Source organism: Neovison vison, chromosome 11, assembly GCF_020171115.1.
Source record: "Neovison vison isolate M4711 chromosome 11, ASM_NN_V1, whole genome shotgun sequence".
In the NCBI taxonomy this organism is placed as follows: Eukaryota; Metazoa; Chordata; class Mammalia; order Carnivora; family Mustelidae; genus Neogale; species Neogale vison.
This window is the reverse complement of record NC_058101.1, coordinates 142119198-142143200: the sequence shown is the minus strand read 5'-3', so window position 1 is coordinate 142143200 and position 24003 is coordinate 142119198. Positions and strand designations below refer to the sequence as shown.

General features: G+C 40.1%; 1 protein-coding gene across 4 annotated transcripts in view; it reads right to left on the bottom strand.

Annotated features, from left to right (window-relative positions):
* SH3D19 (SH3 domain containing 19) overlaps positions 1-24003 on the bottom strand; it is a 179796-nt gene that overhangs the window by 86831 nt on the left and 68962 nt on the right. For all 4 annotated transcript variants that reach the window (XM_044224873.1, XM_044224875.1, XM_044224874.1 and 1 more), the window contains exon 2: positions 679-718. In XM_044224873.1, the coding sequence (XP_044080808.1) occupies positions 679-718 (40 nt within the window). The remainder of the gene's footprint in view (positions 1-678; positions 719-24003) is intronic.

Sequence of the window (24003 nt, the reverse complement as noted above, 5' to 3'; positions counted from 1 at the left end):
CATTTTGTGTATGAGTAGAAGTTAGATCATTTTCCACCTGTAAGTTTGACAAGGATTTTAAAAAATACTCTTCAGTGCTGGTGAAGGTCTTGTGAAATAGATCTTCTCTCGGTATATGTGATGGGCTTAAGTGAAACAGCCTTTCCGGCCTTTGAACCTATCTAACAAGAACTTAAAGAATTCGACTGGAATACATATATACTGAGAAAAACTAGAAGAATTACACCAAAGTTCTAGCAGTAACCAGTTATCTGTAGCTAATGGAGACAGGCTGTTTGGCTTTGTTTTTTAATGCTTTCTATAAAAAAGAATGTTTAAAATATTTCTACAGTGAGCCCATGTTAGTTTTATAATTAGAAAAAAGAAATATATATATATATATATATCTTATAAAAATATCAAAGAAAGGGGAAGAAAATAAACGACCAAAGGAAGGAAATAGGGATAATTTTGGGGGGAGTAAAGATTTAGCTGTCACTTATAGGAATGATCAAGTAGTCAATAATTTCATAAAGAATTTCTGTTCCAAAAATGAACAGTATTTCCCTCGTGAAGCTTCTCTGAATGCCACAGAAGATTCAAATATACAGCAGCTCGATAAGGGATACTTGAACTGCCTCCAAATATTTTCCAAATAAGAAGTGTTATACAGAATTATTAAAAACCATAAACTCATACCTTGAAGAACGATGCTCTGGTTTATTTCGTTCGTTGCGATCTGTAAAGGAAGGAGACAGTAACATGTCAAAATACTCTTCAGAAGCCCTGGGAAAGAAGTTCTCAAATGCCAGCTGCCATACCACAGATTTCACCAAGGACTGTTCAAAGGTTGCTGTGTCTTCCCCTGTATGAGGCTGTTCATCAGAGTTGAAAGGAATTGTCTGACAGAAGAGGTACAAAGGATACAAAGATAGACAGGCATGGAAAGTTTTTATGGTTTGTTAAAATCATCTACTTGGAAAGTATATCATTACACATATTATTTCATTTTCAAAGATCTTTGCTGTTTTAAACACTTTGCTAAAACCCAAACAAATTTAGCTAAGGAAAGAAAGTAAGGAAACTGAAAAGCCACAGATTACTCAGCTCAAAAAAATCATTCCATGAATCATGGTTGGCAAAAGCTTCCAACAGAATAGGGAGGGGGGGAAAATGAGCAGTCAGCTACAGCAACATCTGCAAACACCCTAAGACCCAGACAGCCTCATCCTTAACTCTCTAGTGCCCAGAACTTTTCAGAAGCTGGGTTTCAACATTTCACTGATAATGAGGTGTAATGTGCTACATAGAGGGCAGAGATTCTGGACCATGAGTGCCCCCTTCCCCTGGGGACACTTGACAATGCCTGGAGGCATTTCTGGTTGTCACAACTGGGGAAGAAAGAGCTACTGGTATCTGGTAGGTAGAGAGCAGTGATGCTGTTAGACATACTACAATGCAGCCTACAACAAAGAATTATGTCACCCAAAATGTCGATATAGCTGATGTTGAGAAACTTTGCCACACGGTAAGAGACAAGGACATGGCTGCTTGAAGTTTTCACATGTGCCTCTTTGAAGGCTGCTGTAAAAGGCTGTTAATTAACCTGAAGACAACTGTATAATAGAGAAAGGACTACAAAATCCACAGGCTGTCTTTTTTTTTTTTTACTCCAAATAATTTTTTTCAGTACATGCTTAAGAATAAACAAAGTGAAAAGGTCTCAGTGCTTTGGAAAAACTAAAAACAGAAAGCAAAGTGTAAGCCACAATAAAATCCTATGCAATGTTATTAAAATACAGTTTTCTGAAGTATCTTCTGAATTAATACAAACAATATAGAATGTAATGGCAAAACAAAGACTGGACAGGAAGTACTTTTCCCCCTAATTTTACTGCTTGTGGAACAGCACAAAGATACTAAAACATACTATAAAACTTCTCGGGAGAACTACGGAAGAAAATGCGTTAAGATTCACACAGTTAAATGTATTTATCAATTCTTTCTAAATAGGTTCATAATGAAAAAAAAAATGCTTTCTAAACCAAGGAGTTAGTACACAGGAAGTATGTTTTCTGAAAGACTAACATGTAGGAAGAGTCACAATAAAACATGTTTTTTTAGATACACTGCTCTCAAAAAGCACAATGTTAATATGCTTCTGGTTCCAGTTTCTCTCCACAGTGACCTCGTATTACTGCCGCTTTGAAAGCTTTTGTTTTAATTTAACTTCGTTTTACCCACCCTCAATAAAAACATTATGTTTTTTCACTTGTGGAGCACTAAAAATTTAAAGTCGTAGCAAGACAGCACGCATTTTAATCATTTTTTTCAATCGCTCTTCTTCAGCTGTAGGCTGCTAGTTTTGTTAACAAAAGGAAAATATCTCAAGGCAAAGCTGAAAACTGGAGGCAGATCAGCTATCCTCATATAACAAAGCAACAACTCTTACCTGTGGCTAACGATGAGCTAAAAATCTGCCCAGGATACCATTTGCTGTGGCTGGGATCCTATTTTCGTAGAGTTTATTTAGGCATGGAATAGCAAACTCCCCCCCAAATCTCCCTAGTGATACAACACACAGGAGGAGGGGAGAAACAGAGTCATGATGCGTGTAAACAAGACTCAGCATCTGAGGGCTTCCCTCCAGGGCCTGTTCTGATTGGCAGATGTGCTATGACCAATCTGCACAGCTGGAATGTGTCCACTCAGGAAGCAAAAGCCTCGTAGCTCTCCTTCATTCTTGGTTAAAACAGGAAATTCTACAGTCATTTTATACGTTGTGCTCTAAGAAGACATAAAATGCCTCCCCACCATACTTCTCTGTCGAACTAGTTGATTATCTGCTGGAAGACATTTTTAACATTCCCTCCCAAATTCCCTCTGCATTGTATGTGTTATATTCCTTTGCAAATATACGTGCACAGTGATTGTAACATTTTAACACTCCCAAGACCCATATATTTCATAATTTGAGGCTAAGGGTAAATCATCTGTTACTCACAATAACCCCCATTCCCCCAGCTCTTGACAATGGGAAACAAATTAAAAGGTGTTCTTGTCCTACTATTTTTTCTCAAAGTATAAAAACAATCGGACTTCACATTTTGCCATAACCCATCTTTTAGCTTGAATACGTATATATGTAGTATGTATCTGTTGTGTATCTGCGTGTCTACACAAATTTTTAGATACTTACTTTAAGCAAAGTAATTTTCATGACAATCAAGATGATTGTGCAATTGTCAAGAAACAACACTAGTGGCGATGCTGAATTTTGGCAAATTAATAAATGGTTATTATTTTGGTTCAAAATCCAAGACTGAACAAAACAAAGCACCAAGGGCAGATTTGGGATCTGGATCTTGCCATCAATAATGAAACATCTGGATAGATCTCCGTTAAGAAAAACGAGAACAGTGCTTATAGCGAATATGGAAACTTCATCTTGTCTATATATAGTACTTTAAGCATATGGATTTTATTTATTTCAAATCAAATACTACTTGGCATATAACCCCAGCCTCCAATTTTTTTTTCAGAGTTTCTAATTTTTAAATAATTAGGAGAGAATATACTTGCAAAGGTTTCTTGAACTTTTACATACTCAGGAATCATACAAATAACTTACCAGACCAAAGTCTCACCATTTATATGAAAAAAAAAAAGAGTTCCTAAAAATAAGAAGGCTCCAAGTCTAACATTTACTTGCTGAACAGTGCATCAGCCACAGCAAATGTGCAACGACTCTAGGGGCCTACCAAAGGCCAGCAGCACACTCTCAATGTGAAGGTCAGCGTGGCCGGATAGCAATGTAAAGTCTGTTGGTTTTGTAGGTATCTTTCTCTCTCTCTCTCTCTCTCTCTCTCTCAGACACACACACACACATAGTGAGGCAAGAGAGAGAAAAAGAAAACATGCTTGCATTCCCTGTTCCTATTCATCCATGTGTCCTGGTTAAAAAAACTAATTGAGGAAATGGAAGACTACCCCACAAGCAGAACACAAGCAGAACAGGAGGCAGAACTGGTGTAAAGGGTGCTGTTGGCTGTGTGAGTGTAAATGTTATCGGGAGGCAATGGGGGAACCCAGGCACATCAAGGGGTCTGAGATCAAGAGAGTGAGAGGACGTTATTATCAAGGGTTGGTGACTCTGTAGAACTCTTTACCCAAAATTTCCTGCCCTGATGACTTGTGATTCTAAATAATCTGGACATACATGAATCCAATGTTTATATATTTAGGTGATATTCCACTTAGGTAGAAATGGGCCCCTGTTTTGGCAGGGACAGCTTTTTGGGAATGGCTAGGCAGAGTCTACTGATGTGCAGCTATTCAGGGTGATTCTGAATCTAGTAATACGGCAAACACTTTGAAATGAAGATGACAAAAATGCAAATGTCATCCATTGCTTTGATTAAAACTATGAAGAATGGCCAACTTAGAACTTATTAGAATCCATGGTAAGACATTCAGGCTTTGAGGATTTGGCTTTGATCACTTAACTGGACAGAAAAATCAAACCCCATTGGGCAGGGAACTTAGACTACTAACTCAAGTTGGCAGTAGAAAGTTCTAAATCATTCTTTGAAATTAGCAGGAAGACTCAAGCTGACATGAATGAATACTTACAGACATGCTCACAACAGAATAGGAAGTGGTATAATGAAAGCTACCTTCTACCTCATATTAGGGTATTAAAATGAATAGTATCTTTAAAATTAGTATTATCTATAAAGGGATTCTATACCATACTCCCAAGAATTATTATCAAATTCCAACTTGGGGAGTTTATAGTATATGTTACTTTTAAAAAATGGATCAATCCTGGGGCACCTGGGTAGCTCAGTGGGTTGGGCCTCTGCCTTAGGCTCAGGTCATGATCCCAGGGTCCTGGGATAGAGCCCCGCATCGGGCTCTCTGCTCAGTGGGGAGCCGGCTTCCCCCTCTCTCTGTCTGCCTCTCTGCCTACTTCTGATCTCTGTCTGTCAAATAAATAAAATCTTAAAAAATAAATTAATTAAAAATGGATCAATCCTACAGAAATCCTTTGTGTCATTTTTTTAAATGATTTTATTTATTTATTTGACAGAGACAGCAAGAGAGCACAAGCAGGGGGAGCAGTAGAAAAGGAGAAGGAAGCTCCCCGCCAAGGAGGGAGTCTGATATGGGGTTTGATCCCAGGACCTTGGGATCATGACCTGAGCTGAAGGCAGATGCTTAAAGATTGAGCCACCCAGACACCCCTATGCCATTCAGTATTAACCAAAGGATCGACACATTCTGAAAAAGAATTTCCTGCAGGAACAGTATTATTACCTCATCACTTAGAAACAGAAAAATAAAATAATGTGTCCATCCATTAGAAGGAGGAAGATATTCATGGATCATGAATCTCACTTTGGCGACTCTTGGAAAGACTGGGAAAGTAGTTCCACTCAAATAGCTCATGGATGGAATTGTACATATATGAGATAAGAGTTTTCAGAGGCTTTATTAAAGTTTTTAAATGGTTCTTTTATTTAGGCAAAGAAAACTGCAAATATATGTCTACTTGAAAAGAAGCTAGGGTTCATTCTACAAAATTTCTAACACTAAGACTTACTCACCTCCTCCTTCCAGTTCATCTCACCACCCCCCATTCAGGTATGTCTCCAAATTGGCTATAAGTCATTTTTGAGACTCCTATAGTAAACTGTATATTGGTCTTTCATCCTTTTTTTTTTTTAATTTTATTTATTTATTTGAGAGAAAGAGAGCTCAAGCATGAGCACAAGCTGGGGGGGAAAGGGGGACAGGCAAAGGGAGAGGGAGAGAAGCAGACTCACCATTTGGTGGGGAGCCTGAAATGGGACTCTACTTATCATGACCCTGAGAGCATGACCTGAGCACAAATCAAGAGAGGGATGTCTACCCGACTGAGCCACCCAGACACCCTAGTATACTGCTCTTTTAAATAGCAGGTTTTCAATAAATATATATTTGCTGTTGTTGAACTTAAGCAAGTTATTACTACACCAAGAAATTAAAGAGAATCTCTGTGAGTTACCACTTCAGGAGGCTTATTATAGAGTTTATGTGACTGCTACCCACGCGTCTATGGTAAGTGGAAAAATTTAGTCTACAGCATGGTCAATACTGACACCTGTTATTAATTCTAAAATGTCTAAACTCATTAAAATGCAGCACCCTAATCACACAGAGAGGGAGAAACTAGAGAATACGGGAAGTGTTTTTCAATAAGGGAATTATGTTTCAACAAAGCAGACTGTCTCTGTAATCTGCCCCCCACCCCCACCATAGCTACTGCCTTACCTGTATTTTTTTTTTTTTAAGATTTTATTTATTTATTTGACAGACAGAGATCACAAGTAGGCAGAAGCAGGCAGAGGGGGCAGGGGAAGGAGGCTCCCTGCTGAGCAAAGAGCCCTATGCGGTGCTCGATCCCAGGACCCTGGGATCACAAGGGGAGCTGAAGTCAGAGGCTTAACCCACTGAGCCACCCAGGCACCCCTTTACCTGTATTTTATGTTCTGATCAGCACTTGTCAGGACTATTGCGTCTTGACTGGATTTTCTGGTTCTAGTCTCTTTTCCTCCAATTCAGCTACCTTGCTGGCCAGACAACTCTGTGCCTCAGAAAAATTCTCAATCACCTCATGCTTAGAGTCTAAGAGGATTACATGAGCTAATATCATGACATCCTCAGCACTTTGCCTGTGCAAAGTAAGTACTCAATGAATGTCAGCTGCCATCTTGTGAAAAGGCGACGGCACAAATTACTCAGTCTCTTTAAACCTAGGTTTTCTCATCTACACAATAGAAAAAATGCTATCCTGATAGAGCTATTGTGAGCTAAAGGAATTCAACGATATAAAGAACTTAGCTTAGACCCCTGAAACAAATGATACATTATATGTTAATTTTAAAAAATTAAGAAAAAAAGAACTTAGTTTAGTACCTGGAACATAAATTCCATGACCCTGTTACAATCACTCTTAACTATCTTCAGTGCCCGGCTCAAAACCACTTTCTTCATGAAACTATCCCTGACTCCTTTTTCTTTTCAGCATCCTTGTATTTCGTTTCCTTTTGCTGCTGTAATAAATTACCAAAACTTAGTGGCTTAAACAAAAACTGACTATACTATAGTTCTAACGACCAGCAGTCAAAACAGGTCTCAATAAGCTGAACGTCAAGGTGTCTGCACAGCTGCAGTCCTCCTGGGGGCTCAACATGAGAATCTGTTTCCTCGTCTAATTTCTCTAATTTTTTTTTTTTTAAAGATTTTATTTATTTATTTGAGAGAGAGAGCATGAGCGAGGAGAAGGTCAGAGAGCGAAGCAGACTCCCCATGGAGCTGGGAGCCTGATGTGGGACTCGATCCCGGGACTCCAGGATCACGCCCTGAGCTGAAGGCAGTCGTCCAACCAACTGAGCCACCCAGGCGTCCCATCCTCGTCTAATTTCTCAAAGTCGCCTGCATTTCTTGGGTTGTGGACCCCTCCTCCAACAACGCAGCCAGCATCTTTACATCTTCCTCTCACTCACTCTGACCTCTTCTGCCTCCCTTTTCCACTTAAAGGACACTTCGGATTACAAGAAGCCCACCAGGATCATCCAAAATTATCTGTTCATATCAAGGTCAATTGATTAACAATTGATTAGCAATCTTGATTCCTCTCTGCCACGCAAAATAACATCTTCACAGGTTCCAGGATTTCAACATGGGCATCTTTGAGGGGGCAACATTATTCTGCCTACCATATCCCATCAGAATTCTTATACTATCTGTATCACTCACTTGACACTTAGCATATGTGTCTTATTACTTAAAGTTTCAGGCACATGTCTATCCCTTATCTAACCAGTGTGCCTAGTGAGGGGGGTACTCTTTTTTAGTAAGCTCTAACCAGGGAGTGGGGGGTTGGTTTGAACTCATGACCCCAAGATCAAAAGTAGCAAGCTCTACTGACTGAGCCAGCCAGGCACCCCTGCAGAACTTTATCTTAAAACTCTGCTTCACAGGCAGACTGTAATATTTACATCTGTAAATGTTTGTTGATGATGGTAATGTCCAATGAATGCCGGTGTCTTCCATGTCTTCCTAAGAATGCCCATATGTGTATTTTACGTTTTATAAACACAGTAGTGATTCAAGAGTCACCTCTGCCCTATTAATGACCCACGTTTGGTCTACTCACGTCTCAAAGTAGCTCTCACCAAACCAAACCATACATAGAGGAAGAAACAACAGCACATTTGAACTCAAAGAAGAATCACCTCTTCGGCAAGAGACTGCAACTTTTAAAATATTTTTTTCTTTGAAATAGTTCAACTGAATCATTTTGATTATTGAGTGCAACTCACTACTGAACCAGGCTTTTTAAGAAATAGTTTCAGAGATGAAAAATCGGAGCCACCATCTACACTGCCCCTCTTCACCCCAAGGTGCATTTGATAGCAACTTCAGGAAGATGGGACATTTTACCAGAGCCACTCCGGTCCTGGGAGCAAGGTGGTGAAGGCTTAGAACAGGGTACCATCAACTCTCCTTGCTGTTCCCACCTCAGGCTCCTTAATGATTTTCTTAGTAATTACTCTCAGACCTCTTTTTGGTACAAAATCACACGTCTTCTACAAGTGAAACTCATGATTCAAAGAGGGATAAAAAGACCTTTTAGTTAAATTTGAATCTCTACTCCCCCAACTACCAAATTAAAAATATTAGAGCCATAGTCAAAACATGAGGTCATTCCTAAGGATTTTTCTAAAGAAGTCATAAATTTTAACTAGAATAAGTAAGATATGCTATAAGAAAGGCAACCTGAGAAAGTGACTCAATAACAGGTATTTCTTTCAGTGTTTCCCAAATTATAATAACCTCTTGGATAGTCACAAAGCATATTATTATCTTAAAGGCTCTGAGAAATCTTGCCATTAAACACAAACACAAACAAAAACAAAAACTGTTTAACTTTGTTTAACACAGGATTTCCCAAACTAATTTGAGGATGAAGTCATACTTGATATCTGGTAGCCTGGCACATTGTGTGATCTTATCATCACCATCCACTCCCCTGGAAAACCAAAGTCCCTTACACAGAGTTTGGTGTGAGGAGTTCCCAGGCCAGCACCAAGCCTGGTATGCAGGTGGCCCGGCTCAAATGATCTCAGCTCCGGTACAGCCAGGCATAGGACCCAAATGCAAATAGAATAGGAGTCTCCATTCCAATCCTATCAGGTCAAGCCCTGATCTTTTAACATGGTATTAAATGTCCTCTCTAGGGGCGCCTGGGTGGCTTAATGGGTTAAGCCTCTGCCCTCGGCTCGGGTCATGATCCCAGGGTCCTGGGATCGAGCCCCACATCAGGCTCTCTGCTCAGCAGGGAGCCTGCTTCTCCCTCTCTATCTGCCTGCCTCTCTGCCTACTTCTGCCTACTTGTGATTCCTCTCTCTGTCAAAGTAATAAAAAAATAAAAAATTAAATGTTCTTTCTATATTCCCCTCACTTATTGATCTTTGATTTTATCACTGTTCAGGTTAATTTGTGCATCTGAGAATCATGTGTTCCACAGAGATGAGCGCACTTAGTGCCTCCAGGTACCTACTACTGGGTCATACCCGTAATGGGAAATCGACAACTACTTCAGTAGGACAACCCAGACAGAGGTTTTAAGTGCAGGGAGTCTAGGTCAAACGGCCTTGTTTCGAGTTCTTGCTTCACCATTTATTACCTGAATGGCCTTAGCAAGATATTTAAAGCCTCAGCATCCACTTCTGTAAGAAAAAGTAACAGGAGTACCCATGTCTCAGCAAGATGAATGGGGAGTACGGGAAGAAATACATACAAAAGACAGGATGATTGCTGACTAGGATAAATGCTCAGTAAATGTTTATTATGATGATGATAATATCAGGGAAGCAATATGCATAGAGTTCATAATACTGTGAGTACAATGATCTAAAAGGTTATCCTTTGTCTAGTATGGATTTTTTTTTAAAGATTTTATTTATTTATTTGACAGACAGAGATCACAAGTAGGCAGAGAGGCAGACAGAGAGAGAGGAGGAAGCAGGCTCCCCACTGAGCAGAGAGCCCGATGAAGGGCTTGATCCCAGCACCCTGGGATCACAACCCGAGCCAAAGGCAGAGGCTTTAACCCACTGAACCACCCAGGCGCCCCTAGTATGGATTTTTTAATTCGTGGGGTTTTTTTTCTCCTGCTTATTACTGGTCAAGAGGACAGGACTGTACTAATAATTAATTTCTGAATCTCCTCTTATCCAATCTTATCCAGCCTCTTACCCTTCTGAACCAAGGACTAACTATAAAAAATTAATAAATCTGGACTTTCACTTTTCTTCATTTTCCCACTGCAGCCTCTGACAGAAGTGATAAATTAAGGCCTAAGGAAGCAGCAGAAAGAAGAAAGAGAACTCAAAAGCAGACAGAGGCAATGCCTTCAGGATGAAAACTGTGCCAACCAAGAATCACCACCTCTCCCACCTTTGAAGTTTTTCTCCATCCCTAGTTCATCCTGAAGGTATTAAACCCTCACAGTCACTTTTTGAGACCCAAGATCTCTAAAATTAATTTTTGGAGTAGGATTAATGAGTGATATAAAGAAAGAAACAAAATAGAGAAAACATTTCTATTTATAATATGTTACTAAAAGTATTATTTATATGTGTATATAAATATATGTATAAAATTACTGACATCTACCTCCTTATCTTAGGATAGTATGGATTTCTTTTATAAGAATCCAAAAAACAGGGTGCTTGCATGGCTCAGTTGGTTAAGTATCTGCCTTCTGCTCAGGTCATGATCTCAGGGTCCTGGGATTGAGCCCCGCATAAGGTTTCCTGCTCAGCAGGGAGTCTGCTTCTCCCTCTGCCCCTGCTCATGCTCTCTCGCTCTCTCTCACTCTCTCAAATAAATAAAATCTTTTTAAAAAATTTTTATTTGTTATTTCAGGTGTCAAGGATAGATAGCATCTCTAACCACAGGTTGCTTTTTCAGCTCTTAGGGTAAAAATGATGATTTTTTTTTTCTTTAACAGGCAAAAGGCCCATTCTTACACTCCTTATTCCTTTAGTTTTGATTAATTTGCAGATGTTATAACAAAGTTTTACCTTTTCACACCTGTCTCTACAATATGCGCAAGTATCAGAAACCACTCTAATCAGAGACTCCTTCACCTACAGGGAAAAGGAGAAAAAGCAGGGAAAAAAAGGAAGTTCACCATATTCCAATTACCATACACCTCACTCTGAGGTGAGATCATTAGGCTGTGGAAATCTTTCTTATACAGGTAAGGATTTTTCTGACCGGAGTCCTCAAACAGATTTTTAGCCACAGTGGGGCAGTCTTGGTCTCTAATCTAGAATGACTTTTTCCCTTTTAATCAAGTAAAGGCAAAGCCATATCTGGCATTGTCACATTACCTTACCTAGGGAGAGACAACGTATTCTTTGCACAACACCACACTGCCTCTTGCAAATTCAAGCCCACCTGTCTCCTTCCTCTCCTTTCTCAGCAACCTTCCATCTGCACAACCACCTTCAAAAGGCTATTGGGACCCAAGCAAAGAGAATGCCCCATTGTCTCATTGTGTTCTTCAGCTGTATAGAATGCCTCTGAACTAAGTGTTCAGTTCTGATTTTTCACAGTTCTAGAGACACACAGGATCTTTAAGAGACCTGAGAGACACCTGCCATCTCAGCTTTGAAGCCTTACTAGATTCCCCATAAGCAGAAATATCGCTTCCCCACCCCCGCACCACACAGTGCCTAGCACCGGTCAGCACTTCCCACATGTTGAATCACCTTATAATTCTCTTTATCTACGTCTTATTGCTTCCACTTTGTAAGTTTCTTCAAGACAGAGCATTTATGCGCCTTGCCATGGCTGGCACAGCACGTTACACACAGTAGGTACAACCAGAGGATCTACTGTAGAGCATACCGGTAGGAGTCCTCTCCAACACCTCTGCAAACTGGGAACCCGCAGAGCTGCAAAATCCTTTGTATCATCTGCTGTTTCTTTTGGGGGTGCGAGGGAGCAGTTGTTACTAATTCATGGAGAAGACAGATTGCGCATTACCATGCAAAGACTTCAAATAATTTTGATTTGGAATGAAAGCATTTTGAAGAGCGGCTTCAGAGTTGCAGGATTCACAAAACACTGTGTCATGAAAAATGCACCATTTAAGGGGAGGAAAAGCAATGCAATTATTACGAAGAAGCACAGAAAGCTACACAAGGGATTCACCTTCTGTGGCTCCCAGGTCACAAAACACAGTGGAGATAAATTCAGAGCCGGCGATCAGCATAATGACAATGACAACGATGACAGCTATTATTCACCGAGTCTCACTATGTTAGAGGCATTCTAATATAGTCTCATTTACTCTTCATGGAATTCCTACGATATGAGTCTTTTCCACTTTATTGATGAGAAAGCAAAGCCTCTGAGAAGCTAGTTAAATACAAAGGGACTATGAATTTTCAAACCTGGATCTGAAGAATCCCAAAGTCCCTGCTCTTTCCACTCGGTTAGAAGGCTGGAGGTCCCACTCATTTGATAAACTACAAAGGTAAAAATGTAGAAATGCTGTTCACCATAAGCGACACTTACACGTCAGTATCAGACGGTGTGTTGTTTACAGACTGAACCCAGGGCCTCAAATTCCTTCTAACTGTCTCTGAGGCTTCTTCAGCTTCACAAAACAAACACCCTCTCATAAATTCCTAAAAATACAGAAGATTTTGCCTTGGGTGTCTTATGACAAGACCCCTCCACTGGGAGAATAGCTCCAATTCACTACCTGGTGCCATCAATAATTTTATGCCACTAACATTTAATCTATGGGTTCAACAGAGTATGGAAATAGGTACATGGTGATAGGGACAGTTCATTATCAAATTAAACAGTTATGAGAATATTGCTTATTGTTAATTCCTGTACTTACAGAGTGAAATTTTTAGAAAAGAATAAAATGACCTACAGTAATTATTAAATTTTTATATGACACCAATCTGGGTATTGGTGATTTTCTTTTCAAATACAATTAGCCATCTTTTTTTTTTTTAAGATTATTTATTTATTTATTTGACAGAGAGAGATCACAAGTAGGCAGAGAGGCAGGCAGAGAGAGAGAGAGAGAGAGAGGAGGAAGCAGGCTCCCTGCTGAGCAGAGAGCCCGATGCGGGACTCGATCTCAGGACCCCGAGATCATGACCTGAGCCGAAGGCAGCGGCTTAACCCACTGAGCCACCCAGGCACCCCAAAATCCACTCTTAATAATGATAGTTAAAACATACAAACACTGGGCAGCGAGGAGGAAGAAATATTAGCCACATACCAGAAACTGGCTCTGGGGCAGCTTATGTGTCATTTATGCAAAGCAGACTCTCAGATATCATGGGTTTGCCCGTCATCCCCTAGCCAAGATTTCCACACTATTCCACACCCAGACTCACTGACACATCTGAAATAATGTCTGTTTACATCATTGCTGAGTTAACCCATGCACCACAAGCAATTAAAAAACAGGTCTGAGAAACAGCGGACACTTCGAGTAATATGGAGATGAAGTACAGATCCAATTCTACTTTATCAGAAACCCGAGTAAGGCGTTGTATGCTTTCTTCCCACAGAGCCGTGAATGAAACACCTGCAGATGCAGGTGCGTGAGATCAACCTTAGCCACTCTCTGGCTCAGTGTATTCAGGTACAGACCTCTCTGATCTACCCAGCTCTGGCCCAGAGAAAAAAGAATCAAAGACAATGCTGACTGTCTTGGAGGATAAGAGACTGTGGAATACTCCCGGAACACAACAAAAGCTACATTCAACAAACCTACAACGTATGTTGAGACACAAGAGCAAACAATTTCTTCTTCTTCTTCTTTTTTTTTTTTTTTTTAAGATTTTATTTATTTATTGGGGCGCCTGGGTGGCTCAGTGGGTTAAGCCGCTGCCTTCGGCTCAGGTCATGATCTCAGGGTCCTGGGATCGAGGCCCGCATCGGGCTCTCTGCTCAGCAGGGAGCCTGCTTCCTCCTCTCTCTCTGCCTGTCTCTCTGCCTGCTTGTGATCTCGCTCTGTCAAATAAATAAATAAAATCTTTAAAAAAAAAAAAAAAAAAAAAAAAAGATTTTATTTATTTATTTATTTGTCAGAGAGACCCAGAGACAGAGAGTATGCACAAGCAGGCAGAGTGGCAGACAGAGGCAGAGAGAGGAGACCCGAGTCGAAGGCAGCAGCTCAACTGACTGATCCACCCAAGAGTCCTCTTTTTTTTTTTTTTTTTTAATTTTATTTATTTGACACAGAGAGAGAGAGAGAGAGAGGGAGGGAGGGAGAGTGAGATCACAAGTAGGCAGAGAGGCAGGCAGAGGGGTGGGGGGAAGCAGGCTCCCTGCAGAGCAGAGAGCCTGATTTGGGGCTTGATTCCAGCACCCTGGGATCACAACCTGAGCCGAAGGCAGAGAGAGGCTTTTACCCACTGAACTACCCAGGCACCCCCTTTTTTTAACTTTACATTTTATTTTTTTCAGTGACCCCAATTTCATTGTTTATCACCACACCCAGTACTCCATGTAAGACGCGCCCTCCACAATACCCACCACCAGGCTCCAACCCCCCACTCCCTCCCCTCCAAAACTCTCAGTTTGTTTCTCAGAGTCCACAGTCTCTCATGGTTCATCTCCCCATCCAATTTCCCCCAACTCCCTTCTCCTCTCCATCTCCCCATGTCCTCCGTGTTATTCCTTATGCTCACAAGTAAGTGAAACCATATGATAACTGACACTCTCTGCTTGACTTATTTCACTCAGCATAATCTCTTCCAGTCCCGTCCATGTTGACACAAAAGTTGGGTATTCATCCTTTCTGATGGAGGCATAATACTCCATCGTATATGTGGACCATATCTTCTTTATCCATTCATCTGTTGAAGGGCATCTTGGCTCTTTCCAGTTTGGTGACTGTGGCCATTGCTGCTATGAACATTGGGGTACAGATGGCCCTTCTTTTCACTTCATCTGTATCTTTGGGGTAAATACCCAGTAGTGCAATTACAGGGTCACAGGGTAGCTCTGTATTTAATTTCTTAAGGAACCTCCACACAGTTTTCCAAAGTGGCTGCACCAACTTTCATTTCTAATGCATACTGTGAGTACAAACAATGCAGAAGAACCTTTGATATGTCATGAGAATTTTAAGAATCCACAAAATCTTTAACAAAAATATTTGTGCAACTTCCCAGACCGCTCTCAAATAACAATTTCACCAAAACCCATGTATTTCCTGTGCATATCTGTATAGCATGAGTTAACTATGTTTTCAACATTCACTACAGTTTTATCAACCACTTGGATTCATGTACTTGCCTTATAGCAGGAATAAAAAATTCCAACGTCAGCTGACATGATAATTACTTGAACTTACAGGGTTTCTATTGAACCATCAAACGGTGAATATTAAATAAATGAATGCCCAGGAGCTACTAAAATATAGGATTATAAGGGAAGGATTTTTTTTTTAATTTAAGATTTTATTTATTTATTTGACAGACAGAGATCACAAGTAGGCAGAGAAGCAGGCAGAGACAGAGGAGGAAGCAGGCTCCCTGCTGAGCAGAGAGCCAGACTTGAGGCTTGATCCCAGGACCCTAGGATCATGACCTGAGCCGAAGGCAGAGGCTTTAACCCACTGAGACACCCAGGCATCCCAGGGAAGGTTTAGTTGTGACTAAGAATCTTAAAGGCTTGCCAGAATAGATAGCATTTGGTTTGAGCATAACTTTAAGCTGGCAAGATTTGAGAAGTAAGTATGGGAAGAAAGGCATCTAAGTTTAAGAGAACTATATACAACACAATAGTAGAGAAAGCACAAAGGACTGAGGGAGAATACTGAGTAACCCAGGTAGATCCCAGAGTGTGAGGAAAATATACTGGGGGATCGTATTACAACATGAATTAAGGATCATTTGGAGCAATTTATGGATGTTATATGTTAGCATCTGTACTTTTGTGCAAGAAGTGGAGAAAGGGTAGCCTGGTAGAATGGACTACAGTGGAGGGCTGGAGGATTAAAGAAGAGAGACCATGAACAACAGTATAAACCAGGTGGAAAGCTTGATGTAAGGAAAGAGTAGGAGGAAATGAAAGTGGGAGGGCTGGGTAGAAACAGACAGGATTAGGAATGGGCAATATGTGTTGAGGGAGGGAGCAGGAGTAATGATTTGGTACATGGTATATGTTACCAATAACTGAGGTTAGAAATAAAGCAAGATCAGACAATGGGTAGGAATATACCACATTTAGGATAACATTCACTACTTAGCACTATCAAGAATCTTATGCTACTGGGACACCTGGGTGGCTCAGTTGGTTAAGCAGCTCCCTTTGGCTCAGGTCATGATCCCAGCGTCCTGGGATCGAGTCCCACATCGGGCTCCTTGCTCGGCAGGGAGCCTGCTTCTCCCTCTGCCTCTGCCTGCCATTCTGTCTGCCTGTGCTCACTCTCTCTCCCTCTCTCTCTCTGACAAATAAATAAAATCTTAAAAAAAAAAAAGAATCTTATGCTACTAACATTTATGAGTTCAGCACAGTATGGAGCAAGGTTTGAGACTTTTAAAGGAAAAATCATATGAGGGGCGCCTGGGTGGCTCAGTTGGTTAAAGTGTCTGCCTTCGGCTCAGATCGTGATCCCAGGGTCCTGGGATTGAGCCCCACATCGGGCTCCCTGCTTGATGGGAAGCCTGCCTCTCCCTCTCTTGCTCTCCCTGCTTGTGTTCCCTCTCTCACGGTGACTTTCTCTGTCAAATAAGTAAGTAAAATCTTAAAAAAAGAAAGTCATATGTAGATGTTTACTTGACTCAGTGGTTATATCTACCTCCTCTGCCTATAAATTGAAAGATAATGAAATAAAATGTAAAAACCTGAATAGAGGGGCACCTGGGTGGCTCAGTGGGTTAAAGCCTCTGCCTCCAGCTCAGGTCATGATCCCAGGGTCCTGGGATCGAGCCCTACAACAGACTCTCTACCCCACGGGGAGCCTGCTTCCTCCTCTCTCTCTCTCTCTGCCTGCCTCTCTGCCTGCTTATGATCTCTGCCTGTCAAATAAATAGATGAAATCTTTTAAAAAATGAAAAAACAAAAATCGACAAAAAAAACCCTGAATAGAACCATGACAACTCTAAAACAAATCAAGAATGAGAGTGATCCAATGAAACAGACATCCTAAGAAATTTGAAACCAAGGTCAAAGACATCAGAGGTTAAACATGAGTTCTCTCTAGCAAGCTCTTTCTGAATCAAAGAATAAAAACTGGCCCCTTGGACATCCATGAAGATAGCTAATTAAAGCTATATTCAGATCAAGAGATCAAACTCCTCAGCATTGTTCAGCCCATTCCACAACAAATTACACCTAGAAGCCAGACAAGGTTTCCCTTTTGAGCTGAAGGGAGAAGACTGCTACCCATATGAAGTTAGTGATCTGCCAAGGGATAGTCCCAGTGGGGGACCTGGGACTTCATGAGGGGAAAAGAATATAGTTTACGGTAATTTAGGCTTTAAATTAACTTCAGACCCAGAAATTATTGGGAGACAAAGAGGAAAGACAGGTCCTACAAGTAAAATACAGTAAACCACTCCATTTCAAGATACATCTTACTCCTAGAATAACAACTCTCTTTTTTTTTTTGTTTAAAGATTTTATTTATTTATTTGACAGAGAGAGATCACAAGTAGACAGAGAGGCAGGCAGAGAGAAAGAGAGAGAAGGAAGCAGGCTCTCTGCTCAGCAGGGAGCCTGATGTGGGACTCCACCCCAGGACTCCGAGATCATGACCTGAGCCGAAGGCAGCAGCTTAACCCACTGAGCCATCCAGGCGCCCCGAATAACAACTCTCTTAACTTGGCAATTTTAAGGGTCTGAGCTTGTCTTCCAACTCCCTTATAGGAAAACCCACAATAGTATAACCCATTGGGGTGCCTGGGTGGCTCAGTGGATTAAAGCCTCTGCCTTCCGCTCAGGTCATGATTCCAGGGTCCTGGGATCCAGCCCCGAGTCGGGCTCTCTGCTCAGCAGGAAGCCTGCTTCTCTCTCTCTCTCTCTCTCTCTCTCTCTGCCTACTTGTGATCTCTGTCAAATAAATAAATAAAATCTTTAAAAAAAAAATAGTATAACCCATTAGTACACCATTTACACAGTAAGTTATGTCATTCAGAGGAAAGCACTCCTGGAGAAATAAAACCACTACTTTTATCAGCCAATTTAGTCTTTTATTCATAAACATGTACCTACAACCAATGCGAAGCAAACATCTAAGGAAAAAGCAATGGTATAAAAGGGAAAGATCAAAATGAATGATCAAATCTGGATCAAAACAAAAGTGAATTTAGAGACTAGAAGAGAATGTTTAAAATATTCTACCGGAGGGGCGCCTGGGTGACTCGGTCGGTTAAGCGTCTGACTCTTGGTTTCGGCCCAGGTAGTGATCTCAGGGTGGTTAAATCAAGCCCCACTGGGGGCTCCGCACTCAGTGGGAAGTCTGCTTGAGATTCTCTTCCTCTGCCCCTTCCCCGCTCCCCCCGCAAATAAATAAATAAAACTTTAAAAAGGAAAAATATTTCTGACTAACACATACTGGCCTGCCAACCTGATCTATGCCAAACTGAGAAGTAAAGGTAATAAACAGAGCTGCTTTCCATTCTCTGTACCATGTGCATCAACTAACTGTCACAGCCCTGCAATTATCCCATTTCAAGATGTGCAGACTGAAGTTCCCCGGGGTTAAGTAACTGACGCAGGGTCACAAGACCAACCAACAAGGGCAGATCTGAGACTGGAACTCAGCTTGGTCTGACTCCAATCCCACACTCAAGATGGCTTTTCAGAACAGCACGTTCTTGATGTGCCTTTTTAAAGAAACAGTGAGGGGCGCCTGGGTGGCTCAGTGGGTTAAACCTCTGCCTTCGGCTCAACTCATGATCCCAGAGTCCTGGGATCGAGCCCCACATCGGGCTCTCTGCTCCGCGGGGAGCCTGCTTCCTCCTCTCTCTCTGCCTGCCTCTCTGCCTACTTGTGATCTCTCTCTGTCAAATAAATAAATAAATCTTTAAAAAAAAAAAATACACCCAAATTTGTCTTCCATTTCCCAAGAAACAGACACCATTGTAAAAGGGAAAGAGCTCTCACTAGTTATCTCTCCTTGATCTTTATGATGTTAATCAATTAAGAGCAAATAAATGTGCAATCAAGAATTTTTATACTTTTAGTAATCTGTGTCCAAATACTTATTAAGAAAAATCATTTTATATCTAGATTGAGAGCCTACGCTGATATGATCAAATTTAAAAGTATAATAGTAAATAAAAAGGTGAGACTTTATACTATAAAAGGAGAAAATAAATTGAAGAAAGAGAAAAAAAGGAAAAAACAATGTCCCATTTCTAATTCACTCCGTGAATACCATTAAGATGTGGGAGAGGAAATGTATAAACTGATGTCACAGACCCTCAACAAACATGGCAGTAAATAAAGTGATTCCAGTCTCTAGTGAGGATGTCACTGACAACAGAAGTTCTCAACTGTTTTAGGCGTTCATATTATGTTGCCTACTGGCAGAAATTAAGTCATAAAAGGACAAGAGGTGAACAAATGGCAATCATTAATGTTATTATTTTGAAAGACTGAAACACAACATGAAACATCGGATCTGTCCCATGTGTTTCCAAGGCTACTCCCTAAGTCAATGCAGGACAACTGTTGGAGAAAAGCTGAACATTCAAACATTCTCAATCTGTTATTCTTTTCCTGAGCACTAAGGAAAATTGCTTTTCGTTGCTCTAAGCTCAGGGAAGACTGATGTGGCTTGAGAATAGCTGCTAAAAAGGAGATAGACCATAAACAGAGAGATTTTCCAATCCTTGCCAGAACAAGAACCGAACAGGGAGTGCATTTCCATGTATGTCCTTTTCGAGGAATGAAATAATCCACAATTTTCAAGACTCGTTTTGAAACTGAATTTCTAAGGTATAACATATACTTTCTCAGAGCAGTAGCAGGCACTGATTGGTAGGGAGGCTAAGTGATTTTTGCGGGTTAGTGAAATAGCTTTCAGCTCCTGAACTTAGTAACTAGGAATCAAAGGCTGATTTGACCTTCAAGGGTCTAAAGCAAACAAGACACACACATCTTACCGTGACACCAGAGTCTTTTTTCACATCTCTGAAAAACGAAACTGCAGACAGGTTTTCTTTAACTCAAAGACAAGCTAATACATGAGTTTGGGGGAACTGTATCTTTACATTTTAGAGAAATTGGGTCAAAACCCTGACAGCATGTATAAGGAAAGCTCAACATTCAAGTTAGTCTAAGGAAAACAGAACTGCAACAAAGAACTGCCACAAAGTCAGGAAAGGAATATGCTATAATTATCTGATTCTCCATTGTTGCTTTCAACATTTGAGGATCACAGGAATGGCTTTTTCTCAGAATTATCTTTAAAAAAAAAACAAGAATATTAAAAATGAGATTTAAACATAAACCCAATGCTTATTTTTAAAGGGCTTGACAACACCACGTTATAGTCAGAGACCATAAGATAGATATGTCAAGGGAAATGTATGTTCTGGGAAAGTATAAGATGCAAATGGACATCAGAACTATGGCAGCCTCTCAATCTTGCCACCTAATTTAAAATAATTAATCTGTACAGAAAAAGTGTCTCCAATGTTGAACTGAAATGCTAACCAAGTGCCAATAGGTGTGGCTGTCTCTAAAGCACAGCCATAGCAAAACCAACAGGTCACAGACAAGCAATCTCTACTGAACAGAATCCAAGTACATATAAGAATAAATTGCGGGGCGCCTGGGTGGCTCGGTCGGTTAAGCCTCTGCCTTTGGCTCAGATCATGATCTCAGGGTCCTGGGTCGAGCCCGGCATCGGGCTCCCTGCACAGTGCGAAGTTTGCATCTTCCTCCCTCGCACGCTTGTTCTCTCTCTCTGCCCTCTCTCTCTCTCTCAAATAAAGTTTTTTAAAAAAAATAATAATAATAATTAAATTGCTAAGCAGTTTTCATCACTACTGACCTTTCTGATTTAGTCTTTAAACTCATTAGTATATTAACATTAATTTGCTCAAATCCTGAATAAATAGTGTAACAAGACACAATCCTCTATTAATTTGTTTTTTAGAGGAAGTGTAAGGGGATGTCACTATTTGTTAAGATTTCAGGTGAATGTTTTAATACAGGAAAAGGGAATCCTCCCTTACAGTGCCACGTTTTCAGAGGAGAACAAATCTAGGACACAGATGAGTTATTTCTACCTTCCCAGCTTTTAGTGGTGACCATACCCAGAGCCCTTTTAGATGTTCTTGAGGAAGACACACACATTCCCTATAAAAGATCACGGAAGTTCCTGGTTTGATCTGGCTGAAGTCATCTAAATTCAAATTGAACAGAATGGATTTGCATTGGCCCATTTTGGCTTATGAGTTTTTCACTGGGACTTGACCCATTCTCACTTCCCAAAGAATTTAAAAACTGGGATGGATTTAACTGGAGAAGGAACAACAGGATTTTATAACCATCTTGAAGACAGAGAAAAAACAGCTGCAAACAGTTTTTCCCTGGTGGCACTGTTTTGGGTCGATTATTATTTTTTTAATATTTTATTTATTTATTTGAGGCAGGGAGCAAGCACGAGTTGTGGGGGGGCAGAGACAGAGGGAGAAACAGACTCCTTTCTGAGCAGACTCCCAGATGTGGGGCTCAATCCTGGGAACCTAAGATCATGACCTGAGCCCTGAGCACCCAAGCACCTCAGCAGATTATTTTTTAACTGATATTTTTAGGAAAATTTCTGCATCAAACTAAGTCGCTTGAAGCAAAGTTACAAAAGGCAAATATCCTAACATCATGTTAATATCTAAATGTGAAAGGAAATCCCAACTCCAGGTATTCATCTAAGGAGAACTGACAATATTTTATTTCTCAGAGTTTCAGGTGCTTTGTGATAACATTCTGAATTAAGGTTTTGTTCTATGCTCTCAATATTTGAAGGCTATGAACTGAGTTACTTTCTATTTTGGGCTTATCACATTACCTAAGATTTTCTTTTCGATGATGATGTTCAATAGTGCTTTGAGTAGTGTAGAGAGACCCTCTTACCTACCACCTGTAAGAATGGGTACAATCTTTCTGGAGAGCTATTTGGGGCTTTAAAGTTTATAGCTTTTCCTCCAAAATTCTACTTCTAGAAATCTACCTTCAGGAATAGAAAAGTGAGGGAAATACCCATATGTAGACATTTAATTGCACTATCCTTTATAATAGCAAGTCCACATGGTCAACAGTAGAGAAATGACCATATGTTGACACATTCATAACTTTTAATAAACTGTGTGGTTATTATCCTATTCAACATTTATTGCCAGGACTTACCTAAAGTGCTTTATTCACTCAGCTTCCCACGAACTCTATGAAGGAAGTTCTCTTATTTACTGATGGGAAAGGAAGAAGTTCAGTTACTTTGCTAAAAGGTCATGGAGCTAGATGTGAGGGTCTTGGGATTCCAAACCAATCCTGCTCCAGAGCTGAAACTGTTCAACACCAAACTGCTGTTGTGTGTGTTGCTTTTCAAAGGTGATACTGCATTACAATTTTTCTTCCAAAGATTTTTGCTTCAATATTCACACCCAAAACTATCTCTGGTTTTCTTTCAGGAAACATACCTCTTCCTTGTTTCAATATTAATGTTATTTTCCCTTCATAATAAGGAATTTGGAAATTTTCCTTCATTTTCTGCGCTCTGAAACAGTTAAAAATAGCACTGCAATCACCTGTATCTTAAAGGTGTGGTTGAATTCCCTTGTAAACTTGAAGGAGAGGAAAGGGAGGGTAGCTCATTAACAATTTTCTCTATTCCATCAGTAATAACTGTCTTTGTAGATGTCCTATGTCTCCTGAGGTCGGCTGTGGTCACATATTTTCCTTTTCATTTAAAAAAAACCCAATAGCTTTATTGAAATATTATTTACATGCCATAAAATTTACCTGTTTGCAGTACACAACTCAGCAGTTTTTAGTAAATTTGCAGATTGCAGATCTGTGCAATCATCAGTCATTTTAGAACATTACCATCACCCTGAAAAGATGCTTTATGCCCATTTGGAATCAATCCTTGCTGCTATCTCCAGCCCTTCCAACCTGTTTTAATTGTACAACGCTATAACCCTGATGCATGTATGAACAGATGGATTCGTTTTATATGGATTTAATAAAACAAGAGTCAAATCTAGGATATATTGCATATAGTGTGACTATATTAAATTATTTACTTCTAAGAAAGTAATGTAGTGCTATGTAGAAGTGGTATCATTTTCTTATAGCTCATTAAAGTTACTTGGCATTTATGGGGATAAAAGACAGTATGATTGTTCTTATTTTCTTATGTTCAGTACTGAGACTGCAATAAACATGTATTCTTAAATGCCCCAATGGCAGCCAAACAATAGGAAGCAAAACCTGAAGTATGATCACAAAAACCACCCTGCCTCCAGCCATATCAGAAACTGCCATGTTTCTTTACTTTGTATTGTCCAACTGTAAGATAGTTTTAAATTATTTTCTTACTTTCACTTTTTAATTTTTCCTAATGAAAGTATGAAAAAAATCTAGCTATTTCTGAATTGGACGAAGTGTTTTTTCCATAATGTTCAGGACCTGAGTGCTGAGAATTAAGCTCAGCTGACTAGACGTCCAGCCAATATATTTTTAATTAGCACTGAATAGAGATTTCTCTCATTAGGAAGCGTTAGTGTCATTTGATTTCAGATCCTTGCTTCAAAGTTCTCCCCATATAATAGGGAACATTAAGTATAAGATTAAACTTAATTTAATAAGAAAATCTTTCTACATGTTCAAACATGCATAATTCAGTCAGTAGCATATTTAGATCGAAGATTAGAAAAAACTGCTTTGAGCATTGAGAATTTCTTC